This window comes from Pseudopodoces humilis, chromosome 7 (genome assembly GCF_049639895.1).
Source record: "Pseudopodoces humilis isolate 2021_Gansu_Grassland_sample_001 chromosome 7, ASM4963989v1, whole genome shotgun sequence".
NCBI classification, from domain to species: Eukaryota; Metazoa; Chordata; class Aves; order Passeriformes; family Paridae; genus Pseudopodoces; species Pseudopodoces humilis.
Window position 1 is genome coordinate 5,581,821 of NC_142206.1, and position 22,351 is coordinate 5,604,171.

General features: G+C 38.1%; 1 protein-coding gene across 1 annotated transcript; it reads right to left on the reverse strand.

The window, feature by feature from the left end:
* Positions 1-87: 87 nt before the first annotated feature.
* Positions 88-20,303, reverse strand: CTR9 (CTR9 component of Paf1/RNA polymerase II complex). The gene is made up of 25 exons (XM_005529035.3): positions 20,201-20,303; positions 18,299-18,397; positions 17,294-17,533; positions 16,815-16,932; positions 16,152-16,241; positions 14,729-14,877; positions 12,347-12,454; positions 11,793-11,900; positions 11,441-11,677; positions 10,578-10,667; positions 10,346-10,474; positions 10,063-10,246; positions 9,417-9,505; positions 8,965-9,150; positions 8,696-8,783; positions 8,316-8,464; positions 6,187-6,303; positions 5,875-6,020; positions 4,391-4,462; positions 3,431-3,566; positions 2,848-2,994; positions 2,245-2,402; positions 1,852-1,948; positions 1,420-1,532; positions 88-1,171 (listed from the first exon to the last, which is right to left on the reverse strand). The coding sequence occupies exons 1-25, from the start codon at positions 20,243-20,245 to the stop codon at positions 760-762; spliced, it is 3,507 nt and encodes a 1,168-aa protein (XP_005529092.1). The 5' UTR covers positions 20,246-20,303; the 3' UTR covers positions 88-759.
* Between the last annotated feature and the right edge of the window lie 2,048 nt (positions 20,304-22,351).

The window sequence follows — 22,351 nt, forward strand, 5'->3', positions numbered from 1 at the left end:
CTCCAAAGAGATTCCATTGTCAAATTCAACCTTTTCAGGTATTCCGCTTATATCTTCTAAAGAGTAAAATAAATCATTCCAAGCAAATAAGCAAGAACATTTTATTGTGACACTTGCAGCTTTACCTTTCTCAAGTAATACAGAGTTCTCCCAAATGTCTTCTCCAGCCAATTTAAATATTCCATCTACATCTGCATCACTAGTTTATAAAATTTCTCTAAGATCTGCATATTTTCAACTCATTTAACACAAAAACAGAAGCAAAAGAACAAACTCTTGAAAACATAAAAGAGTTGCATTGTGGCACATTTATTCCTTAGTAGAAAGTAAGTAAAACCTCCCTACTGACCTTTACTCCAAGTGAGGAAAAAGAGAAATATCCACAGCTCTTTGTCCCATCTGGCAGGATTTTAAGATCCATCTATGCTTGTATAATCACAGAACAAAGTTTTAGCCACACTGAAGCACCTAAGGAGATTTAATGTTCCATAGTTTTTACATGCAGTCTGTCCTCGGTGTGCTGACTACAGGACAGAGATTCTGCAAGCCTACAGTGGTTTCAAATTAAAAATACACCGTAAGCCAACTTAGAGAAACATCCATTAGAAACTAATAGAAAGAATCACAAGAAGATCTCACAACAGTTTGCTAAAACATTAAGGTTTTTAAATCACAGTTTTGAAATATAAAAATTCTATTTCCCCTGTAACTGAGATATATTTACATGAAGGTTTTTAAAATACGGTCTGTAACTCCACTCTAATCGCTGTCATCTGAGCCCCCTTCAGAGCCCTCATCATTGGATGCCTCTGGTTCAGACTCGTTCCCAGAAGCTCTGGCAGAGCCCTCGTGGTCAGAGCCTCTCTCGGAGTCTCTGTCGGACTCGGCGCTGCGCGAAGCTGGGCGCGATTCGTTCTCGGAGCCGCCGGAGCCGCGGCTCCTCCCCGACTGCACGGACTCATTGTCCGACTGCTCCGACTCCGAGCGCCGCCTCTTCCTCGGGGACCTGTCACTGTCAGACTCCTCCTCGGATGCGCGGGCGCTGGACCTGCGGGGACTGCCTGCCTCGCTGCCAGACTTGTTCCTGTTATCGGAGTCGCTGTCGGAAACAATGCGTTTGCTGTGCTGCTGCTCCCCTTCCTCAGAATCACTGTTGCTGTTTCTCGTGTGCCTGTGGGGAAAAGCAGAGGGGAAAGATGGTATTAAAAGGTGATCCCTTTAGTTGATAAAGCAAGACACCAGGATTTGGGTAATGCTAGTGTTAGAAGAATGAGTGGAATTAATTTGTACTGGGAAGGGATGCTGTGAGTACAATGAAAAACTTCTCATTACCTTTATATTATCTCATTAACACTGCATTTTCTCTTGAAGGCATGCATCGAAACCCTAAGTTCACACAAAGTTAATTAAGGTTCTTACCCATCATCAGCAATTTTGAGTTTGTCCTCATCAGAAGAATCATCACTTGATGAAATGATGGCTTTTGATTTGATCTTTCCTTTCATTGAAGGAGGCAGACGTTCTGGTTTGGGCTGTATAGGGGGAAAACAAAGGGCTGCTTGTTCATGTGGCACAGAGCCCAAATGAACAAACACATTCAGAAAACCAGACATGCTTTCAAAAAATTTTCCATTTACTATCACTTAATTCTAGGTGGCTTTGGAAATATCCTCTTCATCCTTGAAGCAGCAATAGCAACAGGAGAGGAGGATAAAAATAAGCTCTAAGGCCAGTTGGCTTCAAGGGGTTTTGCTGTAATTTTCAACACTAATAAATCTCTCTTGACCAGGGTAATGCTGAGCTCCAAATGCATATTTAGAGAGTGATGCAGTTATTCAGGGTTTAACTTACAGCCTTCTTCTTCTCTGCTTTGGGTGGACGCCGCTTTTTAGGCCGCGGGCCGTTTTCGTGTTCTTCATCATCACTACCCTCTTCTGCCTTCTGAGGTCTTGAACAGAAGAAACACATTTTATATGACATAAAGCATAATATTGCAAAAACCATACAAAAATACCAGTCTCAAGAAATGTCCAGTTCATCAAGTGTTACTCCTACTTCTTTTGCAGTGGTTGTTTAAGTCTCATAATGTGTAATGTCTTAAGTAAAAAATAACCATGTGACCTCTTGGTAAGAGTTTGTTTTTAAACTGTTAGAAAAGACTGCAGAGAAATTACTTAAAAGCTCAGGGGAGTCTAATGTTAAATTAACATGGAATAATAATAAATTAATTAAAATGTCAGCTACCTCCTCCTCTTCTTCTTCTTTCTCTCACCCTCCTCTTCTTCCCCATCCTGTTCACTGCCACTGCCCTTCCTCTTCTTTTTCTTTCTAGAGATGGGCAGATCTTCATCACTGTCATCGTTGACAAACTCATCAAACTCCCCTGCTCCTTTTTTGGAACGCTGTAAGAAACACAGACAACACAACCTATTATTCACATCCCAGTTACAAAGCTACCAGGAAACATTTCAAAATAGAAATTCAGCTGAACATGTTCTGGAAGAGGTGACAATACAGACTTCTAGAGACTATGGCAAAGTTGACACAAGATGGGTATGATTTAGAAACTGGCTCTGAATAGGCACATAATAAAATAATCTGTTATATTAACAACTGAATGCATTTTAGTGATGCCACCATGCTCACAACTTTTAAGTATTAGATTCCAGTCTTGATGTTTTAGTATTAAACCTGTGCAATTTTACTCAGGATAGCCTAGGAGCTTGAAATTAAAAGCCCATGCTCCTGCAAGAGACCATATATCAAAAGGAGAAAACTAAGGAGGTTTAAAAGGAAAAAAAAAAACAAAACCAAACCAAAAAAAGAGATTAAAAAATGCTGTTCTACCCTGCCTCCACCGCCACCACGTTTTTTCTCCTTTGATCCTTCTACTTCACCAGTGAACATCAGAATATTCTTGGTCTTCTCCACATATTGAGCCCTTTGTTCCAGAAGTTTCTTCTGCTCTTCTTTTTCTCTCAGACGCTTCTCTTCCTGAAACACCAAGACAGCAATCCATTACCACTGTTTTTGCACCACTGTGGTGATTATAATACCAAGCACAGAAATTATTTGCTGTCAGGAGACTGGAAAATTGCTTTTTGATGCGCTGTGTCACCGCTGAAGGTGCACATGGCAAAAAAAAGTTTTTTGTACAAGAAGTTTTCTACAAAAAAGCTCACAGTAGAATAGACAAAAATCTGGTGGCAGAACTTCTGGCACATCTATCTTATTTCATTATACAATTAAGTATTTCTGAGGCTATGGGGAAGAAAGAGCATCAACTGTTAGCTGTAATATTTTCAGCTAGAACTTACTATGACTAAGAAAAACAGCTACTGGGTACCACCCCAGACCAGCAGGGGCACACATACTGTCAATGTGTACACTTATAAAATGCTATTGCATACAGAATTTAGTGGAATAAAACCTGTTCTTTAAGCAGTTTCTGGCGAAGCAGCTCCTTCTCCTGCTCCTGCTTGGCACGCAGCTCCCTCTCCTCCTCATCCTGCTTGCGTGCCCGAGCCACGTGATACTGGGCCTGGCTCAGTAAGTCGGAGCATTGCCTGCAAAATCCAAGGTTCTTAGGTAAGGTAAGGTGGCAAACACAAAGAGAAATGCTTTTATAAGGTGCGTGCATCACAACATAACATTCATATCCCCAGTGAAGTAAAAAAACAGCTACTTGAAATAGCGCAAAGAAGAGCAGTGCAGATTTTTGAGTAAATTAAAGCATTTTTAGTAAGCTAATTTATCTTCCAATGTATCATTTGAAAACATATTTCTTTACACTTCAAACTCAGCCAATTCATATACAAAAAACCCACACATGAACATAAAAAGAATCGTGCCAACCAATTTGGAGAGCTCCAGAAGTATGGTTAATAAGAACTCGTATTTAATCACAACAGCCTAACAAACCTAATCAGAAAGGTAGGGCAAAATTCAAGCTTAAAAAGCTCAACAGTGTGTGAGACTTAAGGTTGCATAAAGTGTCCAAGTCACATGAAACATTAAAGCAAAGTGCTTTCACCACCTTCTTACGTGATGCCAAAATGACATTTCTTTTAATTGAACTTTTCTTCTCTGCACAAAGTGCTTCAATGATACCCATTCAGAGGTACAGTGCAGGGTGGCCAACACATGGTACTTGTATGGGGCTATGGAAATCTTACAACAATGTGCAGAAACACAGGAAAAGAACAAAATAGTAGTAGCGACCCTGAACTTGTATTTCTTCTGCTCTAACAAACTGACAGTTGAAATTTTGGAATCTAGTTTTAATACCAAAAAAAAATATAACCCACAACAAAAATATTCCACTTAGAATCTGAATGAAGGATTTGTTTATGGGTAGTTTTTTGTTGTTGTTGTTTTGTTTTTTTTTTACCTGGCTTCTGTAGCAGCAAGTGCCAAGTCAAATCTCATCTTATCACCTACTTTACTCAAGTAACTGAAGTACCTGGAAGAAATCACAAGAAACCAAAGTAAGCAAATACGGCATTACTTACATATTTATTGCAATTTTGCCTTAAAACAAAGCATTTACTCCTGAATTACAAACCTGTAAAACTCAACAGATGAGGAAATCTCACCAATTTCCTCTGTGCCAACACCTTTTAATACAGCACCTTTTAGCAGATAAAAAGTAAATTCAGAGTTCTCCAAATTTAAAGCATTCTAAAACCACTCTGGAGAGGAAAAGTTCTAAAGAGAGTTCTGAGATTTTATTTGCTGGCTCCTACCACGAAGTACATTGCTGACCCCAACAGACTGATTCCTTATCTGTCACAGATTACATGTTTGAATTCAGCATATGAGAAGGAAGGAAAACTTATTTTTCAAAAATCCTTTCAGAACAGCCTTCTTGACCTAGTGGACAGGTCCTTGAGAATACAACGAACTTCCAAGTAGATCAGTAAGCTGTGATGATCAGTGCTTTCAAAAGTTTCTCCAATTTAAAAGAAAATTACTTCTAGCTTTCAAGATTGCCACAGTTTCTTCCTATATGCCCTCAGACACATTTGGAATGAAGTGTTCTTGTGCTAGACTCAAATTCTTGGGTATATAAGTATAATAATTCCTTGCTTGAGTCTGGACTACGGCGAGTATTTTTGAAAAATGTTAGTTAATAGGCAAAAATAAATTAATGCAATTTCTTCAAGACAACAAATAACAAGCTTCTCATTAAATTTAAGTCAGAACTTCTATCTTCAATATAACAGCAGAGCTAGGAATGCACAAATCATGCACCAGCTACACCTAGGAGCAGGATAAATGGTTGAAAGCTGTTCAAGGATGGTGACAACTGGATCAGATTAATCACATTGGTGCCTGCACAAAATTTTATATTATTGTTTTTTAAACAGAATTAAAATATCTCAAATGAACTTGAGAAACTGCTTCTGTTCTTTAACTGTGACAGTACTTGGGCTTTACTTGCCAAAAGGAGAGTGAGATTAGTTTTAAGGGACTGCCAGTCATTAATTATGCTTATGTAAGATAAACAGATTGGCTTTTAAGCCTTCTAGTTTGCTTTGAAAGAAGTCATAAAATAGTATTCATGTTGTAGAATAATTGTCAACATCTTTTCAACTGTGCATTCCTGGGAGGAAGGACATCTTGGTCACAGCAGTAACAAAACTCTGAGAAACACATAGTGGTACCTGGTCAAACAAAACCAGTTCTGAAATAAAATCTGAACACACACTTCTGTTGGGCTCAATGTTTTGTTTTCCTACTAGAAACTCTAGAATTACACAGTGCTTTGTAGAAGATGATTGCTCTTCTAACCAGATTTGTAGTCAATACTGCAAGTATACAGAAAGGGGACAACAAAATAGATTATAAAGATTAGAAACAAATAATCTTTACCTGTGGGCAAGCTCCAGTTCTTTCACAGCATTAAGAACTTCCTTCAGATTGCTTTTTTCATCTTTCAGGACAGAGGTAGCAAGTCTTTGCAGCACTAATGCCACATTAAACATGAGGACTGTATCACTTGGAGCCACATGCCTGGCCTGGAAAAAAACCAAGTTTTTAAGATAAGCTAAACATGATACAGAAATGACATACAGAGAATAAACACCATGATTCCAATCCTTGACCACCAAACTTAGAGAAACACAAACACACATCAACTAACAGCAATTTTATTCTATGATCTATGATGTTCTAGATCCATACCTTTAACAAAGTTTGTTTGCATTCCTGTAATTTGCCACATTTAAACAGTGCCCGGGCCAAATATAACAACACTTCAGTGTTTTGATGCTTATAGAACTTTCTGAGGCAGTTTTCATACTGAAATAAAAGAAAAAAAAAAAATCAAAGTAAGAGGTGACAGTGGTTTGTTATTTTGGTTAGCTAAGTTTCTAGTCCAGCAAGTTTCTAGTCCTAAAAAGTATTACTGCTAATATGCCTTTTGTTTTTTTAAAGAAGTGTGTTATGCTACATGGGTGCCTCCTTTTCACTGATCAGAACATTCTCTCTCCTATTCCACTGCAAGTACCTGCTTTTTTTTCTAGAAGCTGGCTGCAGCCCAGAAGGCTCTGTAGGTCTTAATTAAAAAAAAAAAATACTCTTTAAAGTACCATTTACTGCAACAAATATTCTCCACAGTATGGGGGTAGGAAATAATCTATTTTCTTTATTCATATCAGATATTTTACCAATTGAAATATATCTAATATAGTAATTCCATATATCTGATTATTTAGTTAAAGGGAAAAAAAAAAAAAAGAAATTCAGATAACTTAACATCAAATTTGTTCTGTCCACCCAGCTGAGGAACCTCGCCATGCCAAGGGATATCAGTTTCTCTAAAGTGTAAAAGATGACTTGTTACTGTAACTTTTGTGGGTCTAGAATTAAAGGCTTAAAAGATACCAAACTTTGCAATTTTCAGTAAAAAGCACCTTCTGTTTGACATACTCTTTTCTCAAGGAACCCTTCACCCTCTCTAAGCCTCCAAAATAGGAAGGAATACAAAGTAAGTTTTATTTGCAGCTCAAGTACAGAAAAACTGCCCTCAACTGTAACACCTGAGGTTGTTACTCTTGGATCTCACTGTGTTGTGAGCACCCAGTTTTCACTCACCTTCAGCATCAGAGAGTTTATGTTTAGCTCAAGCCTGCTCAGATTTGTATGCTTTAGGGTAGAGAACTCAGTAGGATAATTACTGTGGCTGCAGTAAGCTGGGCTAGTAAATTCAATTTGTCTCCCTTTGAGTCCAATATCATGTATTCACACTGTGACTGCATAGCAGAACCCAGGGAACAATAAAATACTTCAGTAAATACACACATTTCTAATAACAACTTTTCTTAAATAACTTAGCAAATGAGTAAAATATATTTTTCTCCTACACTGATAGGTGACAGTGATACCCACTTCCCCACTTCAATTCAATTTTGTCGATAAAAATAGACAAAATGCTAAAAGAACAGCAGACCCCATTCAAGCACAACAGACTGAACGTGACTGTATTGCCAAATCTTGCTAACAATAGTTCACTGGAGGACAGTGACTACTGAGCTCCTGATCATGTAAGAAAGGCCCAGTAACATTTCTTTATAAAGCATCACAAAAAGCTTCAGAATAGCTCTGAATGAAGAGTTTTTGAGCCTCAACAAGGACTCAAATGACACAAGTCTGTTCTTAATTTCTGTCCTGTTCAACATATGCTGTGTTTTCAAGCTTATTTGTATGCTTTTCATCAGTTAGTTGATGAATTAAGTCAATTTACTCAGAATAAGTTGATACTTGAACGTTCACTTGCTTGAGTAGGTCAGGTCAAACTATCTGACCTGAATAGATTTCTTCCAACATTAATTATTTTGTGATTTTAACTGTGGTGTGTGAAATTACAGCCCAGTCATCTTTTAAGACAACTCTTAAAGTATTCATGTGGTCATTTACAAGAACAAAAATAGGAATTGTTGCTATTTAAAAGAAAACATCAGCAACAAATTGTATTTATTCACTTTGGAAACATCTGAATGTAAATCACATACAGTAACTACACTGATTGAAACCCTTCTGACTAGTAATTTATTCCACAACCAAAATTCTAACCCTGGTACCAAAAAAAGTGTAAAAGTTGTTAGGTACTTCGTTACCCCTGGCTCACATTTGGTAGTATGTTACTAAATCTAAGTTACTGTTACTAAATCTAGATTTGAGAGCTAAGGGCTTGTTAGAAATAGGATTTGTTACAACACTGCTCAGAAACTTTCCCTGCTGCCCTTAAAACAGGGAGACATCTAGAAGTGATCTAAGCCAGGACAGGAGGTAGTTCAATGTGGAGATGTTACCATCTGCACAGCACTGATGTACTGTTTCTGCTCTACGTAGATATGTGCCAAATTCAGCCACACATCGCTGATATCTGCTGTGGCCTCTCTCACTTGGGCAAAAACATCACGAGCTTCACGGAAATATCCTTTATGTGCCAAGACAGCTCCTGAGGGGAGAGGAATATGGACAGTGTGAGCTTCCAGGTTTATGCACTGTGCACTCCTACCACAGAAAATTCAATACTGCCTCAATAAAGTGCCCCTTCAAAAACTGACATAGCTTCCATTTTCTGGGCTCCAATCTACAGTGCTTGGGCCCTAGAAAAACAACTTTCTATTAAAGCATGAAATTTAAAAATATGATCACCTCTGAAGGAAAACTAGAGTCTGATATTCACCTATGCCATTAGCAGCATACAAATTCTTTGGGTCATTTCTGAGGACTTGCTTGTAGATGGCTAAAGCGCGGTCTTGGTGACGTTTCTCCTGCAGAAAGAAATGCCCCAATTCATCACTCACTTCTACAGTGAGGTATTAAAAGATCTATCCAGAGGTTTTATGAACTAGAAGATGCCAAACAGACATCAAAAAGGGGCTCTGAATAGCTAACAACATACAAAAAAATAAACCAACAAACCCAGACACAGGGCAGAGAGATGCCCGTTACCTTTTCTCTGTCTCTTGTGGGTTGATGGAGAGTCTGCAACCAGACGTTGCCAAGAGCCAGCATGGAATAAGTATCATTTTGTGTGGAGGGCTGCTTCAATATTCTTTCAAATTTCTTCTGTCCTGGACCCCACTCTTGTTTAGCCAAATGAAGATTGCCAATCAGAGACCAGGCATCTGGATGATCCTAAATGAAAATTCACTCTAAGTTACAAAAGCACTCTTTTCCTTTGCAAGGGTTCTTATCCAAGTATAAAGTGTTACTCTTCTTAAATGTAATTCCATATTCAAAACAACCCCAAACAAAACACAGAGAGCAGATCTGGCAGCTCTCTCTTCTTCCCCTAGTTTATGTGAAAAAACAAAATAAAAACACAAAAAGAGGAAAATTAAACTTCAAGTTAACTTATTATTTAGAGTGTTTCAATGTTAAACACTTATAGGGTTACAAACCTGATTTATTTGTAGTGCTTCTTTAAACCAATCAGAAGCCTCATAAAAATTGCCTTTATCCCTGGCCATAGCTCCCAAGCGCAAGTAGCCTGAAAATAAAATTAGGAAATAAAATAAAAATCAGGGAACAGGTTAAAGTCATCTTGAACAAAGAAAATATTGTCCATGCATGAATTTCAAGAGCAATCTTTCAATCAGCTAAGGACAGCAAACACTGAGACATCTTTCATGTTCTATTCACAAGAAATATGATGTGAAGAGGAACTTGCACCCATGATGGCCATACAAAAACTGCAAGTTTTGAATAGCTAAAGTATTGTAAATGTGTTAAATTGGCTTCATAAGTTAAAGACAACTGAAAAACCACAAAAAAATAAGGATCCATCAGTTACATAATTCTCCTCCCTCCTCTTTAAATAGCTCTCCCATCTCCACAAGCTTTGGGAAGGGTATTGCAGGTGACAGTGGAAAACAAGCAGGGAAAAGGCTACAGATGGGGCATCAAGTGTGCTGCAGCTTGGTCAGCCCCAAAACTACTGTGAAAACAAGGGAAGACAGACATAAGGAGAGCAGAAGACACTGTCAACCAGAAGATTTTTAGTATTCTAAGGACGACTGTAGAACTGAAATATCAAATGTTTCTTACAATCAACATAATTCGGATGTTCTCTCAAAATGTTTTTATAGAGCTTTTCCGCTTCATGAAATTCACACATGGCCTCGTAGAGCCTGGCAAGGTTGTAGGATGTTGTCACAGAGATGGCATTGTAGTAATGCTCATCATGCTCAGCCTCTGCTTTCGCACGATCCAGTGACGCCAAGAAGTATTTCTGAAGTACAGAAAGAGGAATGAAGCACTCCAGAATATCCTCAAAGAAAAGCTTCCGTGTGATCAAGGAACACCATTCAGACTGTGAGTAACTGCATACCTTTGCTTCTCCCAGGTTTCCCAGCCTGAAGTGCAGGGCACCCACATTATTCAAGATCTCTGGAGGGACATCAGCCTGTACTTTCTCCTGCAGAATGCGTGTGGCTGTTCCATAGGCTGACAGAGCACCCTTTGGAAAGAAACAGAAAGTAGATGAAAGAAAGAAGAGAAAGATCTCTACATGCTCTTATGAAAAGCACACACATAATTCACCAAGTGTGTATTAATAATACCTGTATATCAGTCTGTTCTAGAATTTGGGCTAGCTCAATCCATGCCTCTACATCATCAGGATATTGTTCCGTGACTTTCTTTAAGTGCCCCTGAAAAACAGCAGAAGGTAATTATGCCACTTCAAAGACACACAGACTATTTTAAAAAATGGAAATAAAAGAAAGAATGAATGCATTAACCTTAACATTAGAAAGATATACCATACTGCAGAAGCAAAGATCCTGAACATCTCCACAGTAATAAATCTCCATTAGTTTCCTTCCTTCATTTTACTATTCTTCTGTAGAACAGAACACCTGCTTCAAGTCTTAGAGAAGCAAAGGCTATTATACCAACATGAAAAGCTAGAGAAAAGTCTAACATTTCTTGCATTTATCTACCAAACATCAGATTTAAAATACCTTTCATTTAAAAAAAAGAAGCATTAGTGTCCTTCCAGACAAGCCAAGCCAAGCCAGCTGCTTTCTGGAAATCACCACCTGATTTGCTGTCTTCAGGAAACCCTGAGCTAACTTCCCATCTTCAGAGAATTGTGTGTGTATATATATATATAGATATATATGTGTGTGTGTGTGCAAAGAATTCTGCCCTTTTTATGTACTAAATAGAAACATGAGGCTGGGGCTTCTCTAAATTCATGGATGTGCTTTACCTAGAGATCAGTGTAGTCTCAGTTCTGTCCAGAAGTTGTGACTCTTCACAGACAGGAAGATCCCTCATGACAGGCCATATGACATATTCCAGATCTACAGCCACCTAACCCTGAGTTTCGTCCTGCTTAAGGAACAATCTGATTTCAAGTCCGATTTCCAAGTTCTACTCTTGCATGTAAACACATAGTGCTGGCAGAACGAAAGCTCACCTTTGCAATATCCCGTTTCTCCTGGTCTTCTGAAGCTGCATAAAGAGATCCAAGGATTTTCATTGTCTCATAATTGTTAGGATAGGCTTTCAAGACTTTTTCAAAGCATTGTGAAGCATTCTCTTTGTCCCCTCGATAAATGTACATTTGACCCAATCCAAAAAATGGAAGTACGAAAGAAGATGAGGCAAACTGAGTGGCCTGGTAATAATACTGGAAAGCTTGATCATAATCTTCCTAATTAAAAGGAATTAAATGGAGAACAGTCAGTGTTTTTAAAGGCAACCTTTGCACAAACTTTTAAACAGAGACTTTTTAAAAAGCTCAAAGGGGACTTTAAAAACTGCCCTACCTGCACATGAAAAGACCTCGCCAGCTGGTAACAGCTCTCTGCCTGCATCGCTTCCACTTCTGTGTTATGGAAAGCATGAAGAGCCAAGTGTTGTACTTTACCATAGTCCTGATTAAAAAAAAAAAAAATTACATTTGGAAGTCTTCACTTTATTTATGGTCAAGTGATTTCATGATTTAAACATCACTGGAAAATATAACAAAGCACTGACTAAGTAATAACAGATTTAGTTTTAGCCATTACTATTCTTTTCTCTATTTCGTGTTTTAAAGTATGTAAGAGTGAGGAGGTGAAAAAACAAACCAACAGAAACCCCAACCAACCAAAAAAACCAATCCCAAACATCAAAACCCCTTCAGGGTTGATTTTGATTTAAGTAAGTGTACCTTTTCTTGGTTTCCTTGAGAAAGGTTTACATAAAATTCAGGCCAAAAACCTCACATCCGTTCATCCAGATTAACAGATATTAGATGCCTGATTAAATGTGTTTGAATCTAACACCAGAATTCAGAGGTTATCAAGCATTTAACTGTAAAATTTCAGTGATCTCTTACCTTCTTGAAAAAGAAGTGATTAGCCAAGTGATTCAACACCATTGGATTACTGGGATCAATTGTGTAAGCCCTAGAGAGGAGTTGAACACCATTCTTGATGGAATCAGCCTAAATGAAACATTGACAGGTATCAGCAGCACCTCAATGTCTGTATCTTATCACCATCTTTAAAACTATTTTTCAGTCTAGGCTGCTCAGGATTTCTGACAACACCATACTGAGCTCACAAAAAAAAGTAAATTCAGCTACCAGTCTTTCTTCCTGCAGCATACAGGAAATGGGAAATGAAGCTATCAAACAGGGATGGAAGAGAGCAGAGCAGGACTTTCTAGGGAAAAAAAAAGCAAAAAAATCCAAAAGACTTAGTCTTGATGTCCTTTGACATGTCACCCTCACAACCTGAAAGCCTTCCTTCTGTTCCTTTTACTGTTCAGTGTCCCCAGTGCCTGTTTTGTTTAGGTTTCAATGTTTTACTCAATCATTCAACAGTAGAAATGTTCAAATTCTAAACAACAACTTTAGATCTCGTTTTAAAGTCAGTACAAGTTTGAGGTGTTTACATAGGAATATCATTGCATCAACTTACTCTTTTCTAAAGAAACTTTACACCTTAAGAAAGCTTCCTACGGGTAAAAATGTGACTTACCTACAAGTTCAAATCCACAACTGATAAAATAATTGCTTTTTATTTAGGACAACCATGAAAACTGTATCACAAGCATGTCAGCTTAATCTGGACTTATTTCTGAACAGAAACACCAAAAATGCTATCAATAAATCGTTTAACTGCTGTGCTTTACTTTTTAATTATGATGAGCAGAAAGCTGTCTTATTGAACAGATTAGGTTTTAAGAGGTTAAAACATAACACGAAAGCACCTAAAAAATCAATTTCAGTTTGAACAGGTGCAATCTTTCCAAACCTAGCATAACAATACACCTAGATAAGGAGATATTGAATCATTCCTGCCTTCATTTTCAAAGGCAAATGTGGTTTATCATCACACTGTGCATTTGTCCAAGTTCTCCAATAACTTGAGTCTCATGTGCAACTTCAATCAAATCCAATAGATGGGTAGAGGTCCCAAAGCTCTAAGTGCTTTCATTTAAGAAAAGCAGATCAGACAGACGTGAATGAGAGCACAGTGTGATCTCAACCCTGATCTGACATCGTAACATCTTCTAGGAGGAAGAAACATTAGAAATACCTAAGCACAAAAAATATACCAATTATTTTGATACTCAGAGAGAATCTTTTTCCCCAGAGTGTTCTCCCTTCCCTCTGTTAACTCTTCAGTGTTACACTAACTTTTACTACAAAGTTGTGAGAACAGTTTGAGGTAAAGCACAGATGATGTATTTCTTAGAAAGAACACAAAACATCTTTGAGCAGCTCAGCTTTTAATCACAGCTTTTTGAATCTTCAGGTGAGTTGGCTCATCCCTTGACTTCAGTCAAAAGATCTTCAGGGAAAGAAAGAGAAATATACCAAGTATCATCGATTTCTCATTTGTGGAATTTATTAAAATTTGACTTTTAAGTATTTTTGGGTCTCTCCGTAGTTTTATGAGAAAAACCTTTTATGCCCACTATATTTATTTTTTTTTTTTAGTTTTTTTCATGGAAGTATTAACAGGTTTTTCTTTTCTCCCACCAAGTAGTAAACGAAGAAATTCTCAGACATTCTGTGCTAACAAAAGATCTTTCTAGGGAGGTATAGAAAGCAGCATATTAAATTTTAGCTACAATTATGCAACAATATTTATTTTTTAAAAAACACTTAAGGGTCTCATCACCCAGTGATAATATCTATGATGGTTAATCCATGCTAAGGAAATTATGATCCTAAGCTATATTTGCATGTATTTTTCTAGCGATACAATACCTAGAAAGGTGGATCACCATTTATTTGTGCTTTTATCAGCTCAGTTACAATCTCTTCTTGCCTACTCTTTGGTTTACCACGCAGCATGCACACCTGAATGTAACTTTGAAACTTGTATGAACATTTGTTCTCAACTCCTAAACTTCTAAAAAATTTGTTCTAACCTCCTGGGAATATGTCTTTTACCTTGACCTTCCTTCACATATCTCATCAAGGATTTTTATTATTTTGAATGAAACAGTTAACTTAGCACTGTTTTTCTGCACTTAACTCTTCTATAGATAACAGAATTGAACTTTTTTAACAACAGAAGAAAGCTGCTCACATCACAAGCACCTATCTATAATTCATTCAACAGCAGCACAGACCTAAAATTATTCAACCATAAAAGTTATTACCCATTTTAAAACAGGACTATCTTTGAAAACATAAAAAATTTGCTTTTTTTTAGACAAAAGAAAGTAAATTGAGCATGGATTCCTGCTAAGTCAGACTCACCTCCTTATTATTGAGTTCCAGAACAGCCAGTCCAACCAAGGCCCCAACACACTTGGAATTCAGCTCCAGAGCCCTGCTGAAGGCCAAGCGAGCTTTTTCCAGCTTGTTCAGTTTCACAAAGCAGTGGCCCATTCCCAACCGAACCTCGGCTAGAGAACAACATGTCAGAATCCCAAAGTTTCAACTTTATGCCTTTTTTTTTCACAACCTGGAGTGAAAGTAGAATTTTTCACAGTTCCTTAAAGCCTGTAAAGCCATCTAACAATTTGCTGTTTTTCAAGGCAGCAGCCCATATCTGGCTGACCTCAAAATGAACTTGAATATATTAGTAAGATTTTATTTCTTCATAAACCGCAGAACACTGATCTATCTCCCACAGACTCCAATGCCAAACAAATAAAAAATTACTTTTATGGGAATGTATTAAAAATAATAGAGAAAAGCATTAAAAAATTGCCAGATGGAAGGGTTGGATGTTTCTTAGGCAAGTTAAGTTCACCCCAAACTAGCAGGTCTTCAGAAAACACAGATGAATAAACAAGTTAGCTGGCACTTCTCAAATGATCAACTGATTCACATGCTGTTTATCATCCTCTAACTTCCATGACCAAGTACAGATGGACTAATACAGAAAATTCACATCATATTGCCCTTTCAGACTGCTTGTGATCTAAGAGTACAGAGACTTTATAAACAGCAGTTTCAAACCTGTGTCTGTTAGAAAAAGGGGAGCAAAGGAAAGACATTTGTTGTAAAGTAAGGCTTTTGTAGCAATCATTCTTAGGGTAAAGCAGACCACAGAACACACATCAACTTTGCAATAAACCTTTTCTCAGACAGGTTATGGCAAAGCCTATCACATCTCTCAAGAGACTTTAAAGTATTTATGATCCTAATGTAAATACCTTGAATTAATGTATCTAATCCCATGTATCACTTTTACAGCCATTAAAAACCACTTTCCCAGATTTTTTGCATTAAAAAAAAATACAAGACCAGAAAAACTCACATCATGCACTATATAAGTAGAATTTTGCTTTTCATATCTTGTTTCATTATTGTTATGTCATTTCTGAAGCCTTATTCCACGAGCTTTCAGAGAAAGAAATTCTGCAAGAGTCTTGAATAATTCCCTCCCTCCCCATACAACTTTAACTTCTCTTACATGCAATTCTCATTTTCCAATACCTCTTGAAAGGGTAATGCTTTATAAAAAATAGTAGTATTTTCCTAAACACAACTTCCTTCTCTAACATTTAAGAACTAGGTCAAGTCAATGAATGCCTAAATCCCTCTATAAGGAGAGCTGGGGTTCTTTTACAGATACAGACCTCAAAAATGCCCTCTGAATTTGAATTAGGAAGACCTGAGTTAGTTCACAAGCAGAGCAAATACCTCCAGTAGCAAGTACTTTCTGTCTCACCTGGGCAGCCTGGATTGGTACGCAGTGCTTTCTTGTAGTAGGCAAGGGCTCCTCTATAATCCTTCTTGTTAAAAGAAATGCATGCCTTACCTGTTAGAACATACCAGGAATAAAACCAAAATTATAAACCAGAAGCTCCAAGCATTATTTGGTTAACCTGTGCTGTGCCCATTTTCAAAAGTTACAGTTAAAATCTAACAGAAAATTCAGACTTTTATTGCACTTGATGATATCAAGTATATGAAAAAAGCATGAAAACACATTAAATTTACATTTTCATATTTTTCTGCAGAAACTTAATTCCATACTGGTCCAGAGGAAAGACATGTACTAAGACTAGTGAACAACTTAAATTACAAGTGTTACAGTCTGTTGACCCCTCACTAGTGGTAACTTCACCCTTAACAGAGTGTCCAACTTCACTGCCACCATCAGGGAAGCATAAATAGCTGAACTGGATGTATGTCCATGGGTCTCAGAAGATGCCAGTTAGCACTGCATTCTTCCTAGCTCTTCCACCTATGTGTACTTCACAGATTTGAATTAGTCTCTGCTATGTGTGTCTTGATCACATTCTCTCTACACACACCCTCTGAAGCATGTAATTCTTTCTAAAACTCAACCAGAGAGACCAGGTTCTTAAAAATATCCATAAACTCGTACCAAGTAGGGCAGGAATATTATTTGGAGACTGGTTGAGCACGAAGTGGAACTGTGCATCAGCTTGGTCCATCTTATCACCTTCAAGCAGGCAAAAGCAGGCTCTTCCCAACAAGTGATTCTAGACAAGGAAAAGAATTTGCAATACATTTATCTTTGTAAAATATGAAGTTTGGACTATGTGAAAGATTAACTGCCTTATAATGCTTTTTACAATTAAATTATTTCTCTTGCATTTGTCAAGCAAGAGAATACCAATCCTTCCTTCACAACCTCTAGAGTTGACTGAAGTAGCTCTATCAGGCGTGCCAAGCTAGAGTGAATTATTCCTGGTGGCACCACACACATTTTAGATACAAGTTTTGCTTAGATGTGACTTTAAAGCCTGAGCAGCTTCTATCTTCCTTCTAGTGAATCAATACTTGTTTTCTTTACAATCATTAATTTACAAAAATGTTTTTTTGATCAGGTATTGGTTTTACCTGATCGTACATGATGATTTTATCAGCCATAGTGTACAGCAGGGTGGCCTGGGTGATGAGCTCCTTCTTGTTGTCTTTGTTCTTCTCCTTCCGAGCCTGCTGGACATAGTAGGCTGCCAAAGTGTCCAGACATGTCATCTGATCTTTCTCGTGGTCTCTGTAGTCCAGGTTGCCATCGATGCGGGCAGCCTCCAGCAGCTTCACAAAGTCTTCTGTTTTGCCTTGCTTGTAGTACTCCAGCTACAAAACACAGTTTTAACAGACAACGCCACCCCAGTGAGCACACGACATGTCAAGCTGATGCTTTAGATATCACATAAGACTCTTTTTCCAGGATGTAGAAATAAAGCAGAAATAAATGTAGGCATCATCAGAAAAAGGTGTTCTGATAATGCCAAATATTTTTCTATCCTAGAATCATTGAATGGCCAGGGATGGAAGGGACTTTGAAGATAATCTCGTTTCAACCCCCCTGCCATGGGCAGGGACTCTTTCCACCAGGCCAGGTTGCTCAAAGTCCCATCCAACCTGCCCTTGAACACTTCCAGGGATGGGGTATCCACAACCTATAAAGGCAAACTGTGCCAGTGCCTCCCCACCTTAAAACACAAGTTTTTGAGCTATTTATAAGTGAATAATACATTGGTCTTCCTCTGAACTTCTTTGACAATTTGACATTTAACCATTCTTTACACAGTATAGAGACTGCCCACTCCTTTTTTATGAGGCACGTAATCAAAGGCACAAACCAGGAAAACTATAGATTGAGGGGGAAAAAACCCATAGAGAGCAACCCTCAAAAAGCATTGTTTCAGGAAAAAGAGATGAAATTAAAATCCTAATATGCATATGTCAATCAGAAACATCTGGCCTAGAATCAATGACTGAATGACCCCCATAAAGTTCCTGTTCAGAACTCAGTTATCACTGGTCATAAGAGTATGGAAATTATGATTTGATTATGTGAATACAGTATTTAAATACACATTTTGTATCTATACTGACCGCTAGAGCAATCCATATGTGCAGCTGGGTGTGTTCCTGTTTCAGTATACTTATAACTTCATCACCCTCAGGCAACTGATCGAAGTCAAGCTCGATAACCTAGGACCAAACAACACAGATCATCTTTTCACAAAGCATTAAAAACATCATCTATCATTGAGCTCAAAAGAAACTGGACCTGTCAGAGCACAAAACATAAATAATTATTTGTGTTTTAACAAGGTCATGGATGAAGAAAGGAGAGATAATACATTGCATTCTGTACAAGATAAAACCAGTGGTCTCTCTTTAGAGAAAAGACAAACCAATGTTTGGGATACAAGTGAGGGAGAATAAGCAGAGAACCTAATTCAGCTTCTTTCACTATGGATTTCATGCTCAGAATCAGCTAATAATCAACTTGACTGCACATTGCTGACTTGCTAAAACTTTTCCTACAGGTAATACAGAGATCTAGCTCAGAGACAAAATCTTCCAAGTCATCCAGTGTCAGAAAATCAATACCTAAGACTTAGATTCCTGAAATTTTGTAAAGTCGTCTTTATGCCCTTAAGACATTATTGAACCAGCTAAATTTCTGAACATTCACAACTGTAGATGTGACCAAAAAATGACATCAAGAACTTTTCATCATTCAGGCATTGTTTTGTGAGTACTAGTCTCCCATGTTGATCTAATCTTCTGACATTATAAAATGAGGAAAAAGGAGCAGGTACACCCCAGATGGGATATTTGGAACACAATTTAACTGCTTGTTAGTTCACCTTACTCAGCCATCTTGCCTTTAATAATTAGTCACCTGCATTACAAGTTAATTTTACGGCAAGAAAGAAGTGCAGTTGTTGCACCTTGATTACCAATGCTGGGACTCCTCTGTAGGCTGAATTAGAGCAATCCACTTAATAAAGGCTTATAGTTTCGACTATACAAGACTTTAGACTACCAGCAAAAATATTTCTGCTTAACTTTTGCTCATTTTAGTTTTGTCTTGCATAGTACCTCCTGTTTGACAGATAATGGCCCTCATCCATCAACTAAAATAGTTATGAATGAGAAATAGGTATTACCAACACAGCAAATAAAAATGGAAGTAAAAAAAGAGCAGGGGTGAGTGGAAGGGCATTTTACTGCATTCCCTAGTGATTAATTCAGAACTTTGGGATCCAAGTAGACCTAGCCTGAAGAGCAGCACCAAGATCACAATTCATGTTGACAGCTCCAACAGAAATTTCTGTCACAGAAGAAAAAGCCCCTGAACATGTAAACTCTGTAGAACAAAGTAAACTTGTAAGACTTAAAACCTCAATGGCAGCCACCTAGAAATTTGTTTCTGTATATATTTTTGCGCATATATGAATGTCTGTGTGTTAACGTATATATGTATACATGTATGCATATATGTATGCGTGTGTATATAGAAGAGGAGGGATACAGGTGGTCACAGAGAATATTCTTCAACCTGTAAGCATTATGTTCCTTAGTTTTAATTTACCTACTTAGCTACACTATTAATTTAGTATCTGCAATGGAATGATTTAACGTCAAACTCTGTTATACGCTGTAAATTTCCACATACTTCTGAATCTTTCTAACCTTGGCTAGCGACAGTGTACTTTAAATAAAGAAAAGTTAAATAAGTTCTTATTTCCACGGCGAAATAACTTTAGAGTGGGTCCTCTGCCCTGCCTGTGCCTATGGGCTGCTTGAAGAACACCAAAAAGCCCTGACACACCAGAGCGCGGCGAGAATGTGGCCGGACCCACACCTGCGACCCCGGCACGGGGGCTGCGAGCGACACTCGCGCCCGGCACAAGCACGGGCAGCAGCGGCGACCGCCCGCTCCCCGGCACGGATCGCCCTCTCTGCCCCTCCCCGCCGCCTCCCTGCCCTTCCCCGACTCGCCTCGTCGGTGTCCCGGAGAGGGATCTCGATGGAGCCCCGCGACATCTTGGCGACAGCGCTGCCGGAGCCGCCGCTCGCCGGGCCGGGGCCGCCGCGCGCACTTCCCCTCACGGCAGCGCCCGACCCGGACGTGCTCGGAGCGGGCCCGCCCCCGGGGCGGTCGGAGGGCGGGCTCACTGCTGCTCGGTCGGATACACATCACCCACCAACCCCAAAGTGTATATATATATATATTACATATATATACATCTATGGAACACCGAAAGGCAGCACTGGGTGTCTGTGTGTACGCAATCCCAGTGGTGAATCGAGGAGATTTACCTGGGTGCTCCCTGGGCTTTGGAGCACGGCTCCCTCAGGCGGCGCCTCCCCTCAAGGCATCTCAAAATCGCCAACAGGTTTCCAAATAAACTCATTAAAATGTGCAGATTTCCCCCATTTCGTGGGAAAGCAACGGGTTAATCTAAATTGATAATACCCGACTAGCTCAGCTGATGGAATATTTTGATGCGTATTTAATTATTTTTTTTTACTATATTCCAGTTAGGTGAGTGTTTTTAATGACAAAAAGGGAATCTGGTAACATTGGAGCCCGGTCTGTGTGAGGGACTCCGCCACAAAAAGTTGCAAAGTAAAGAAGGAATTACACAATTGGGCTCCTAAATTGTGTTTTTCTAATTATGACAGCTAACGCATTGTGTATTTGGATCAGCAAGCACAGTAACCTATGACCCGTCTTGGTCATTTTTACAGTTGTACCAAGGGGGAAAACGGGTAGTAAGACTAAAAGATCCTCAGACACATTTCTACAGAAATTATTTTAAAAAACCCCAACCTCTGATGTTATTTACACAGCCTATTAAACCCTAGAGCTAATTTGATTTTGCCCTATTGCTAATCATCCGCAGAATACAAAATTTTGAATTAATTGATAGTCACAGCTATAAGGCATTAAATTAGTTGATTTTATTTTAAAAATAAGTATAAATTACTATAATGATATATTTTATAATGGTAATGACTAGATGACTTGCAGCGTCGCCTGTTTTGTGAAGCTGAAGTAAGTAGCATTTTTAATTACTTAACATTTTGAATGTGACCTGATTTTTCTTTATTCACTTATTATGTGAATAAATGAACTGTTACCTGCTCCCATGCATTGTACCAAACGTTTCTTCTGCTCTTTGAGTAGATTTCTTCCATAAATACCTATTTTAGAAAAATATGGCAGGAGAGCAGAGTGATGTTGAAATTTTTGTGAGAGAGTGTGCATTTTTTTCACTAAAAACATGCCAGAACCAATGTTATGCAGAGCCAGATGCCAACTAATAGAGTTCCTAAGCTTTCTTTTCTGATTTATAGGCTGATTTTCCAGAAATAAACTACTTTTTAGATATTTAATTAATGATGAAGCTATTTGGATTGAAAATAGAGCCTGTTCCTGAGGTGTTTGTTCACCACTGTCTGTAGAAAACTAGATTTCCTCATGGACAGAAAATTAATTTTAATGAAAGATTTTATAGGGTCAGACCTTAAGAATATTAAGCCAAAGTTAAAGAAGGAAAAGGATTCTTGCTCCCTGGAACAAACCTACTACACACATTTTAAAAAGTTTAAAATTTAATACTATGCTGTTGACTTTTGTATTGTTTAAAGCTGGAAGACTCATTTTCTTTCCATATACGCTCATAACAATAAGTCACTGTTGGCTATGTAGCATCTCTTCAGTGTGTAAATTATTGTTCTAGTGAAAAGAGCTGCTTTTCTTCCTTTTATGAGTGCTTAGGGACACTTCAAGAAAAGAGGCTTGTTTTATCCTGCTGTCTTTTGTTTTAATTTAATTGGATTTTATTACTGGGGAAATTTAATTTACTACTTTTAAACTCGGATTGTTAAGAAGATCTTGTTAAACAGGAAAAACTTATATAAAAAAAGTAAGATACAGCAAATTGAACTTTCACTTGTGATATATACAGTAAAAAAAATCTCTGAAAACTTCATTATCATATAGAATTATAAGCCTTTTTCAGGAATGAAAATTGAGCTTAATGAAGCTTCTTTAATAATTATAAAAAAAAGACCTCTATCTACCTATCCACTACTCTTTGCAAGCCAATTACCATTTGTGCTTTAGGTACATGCCCTTAAAAA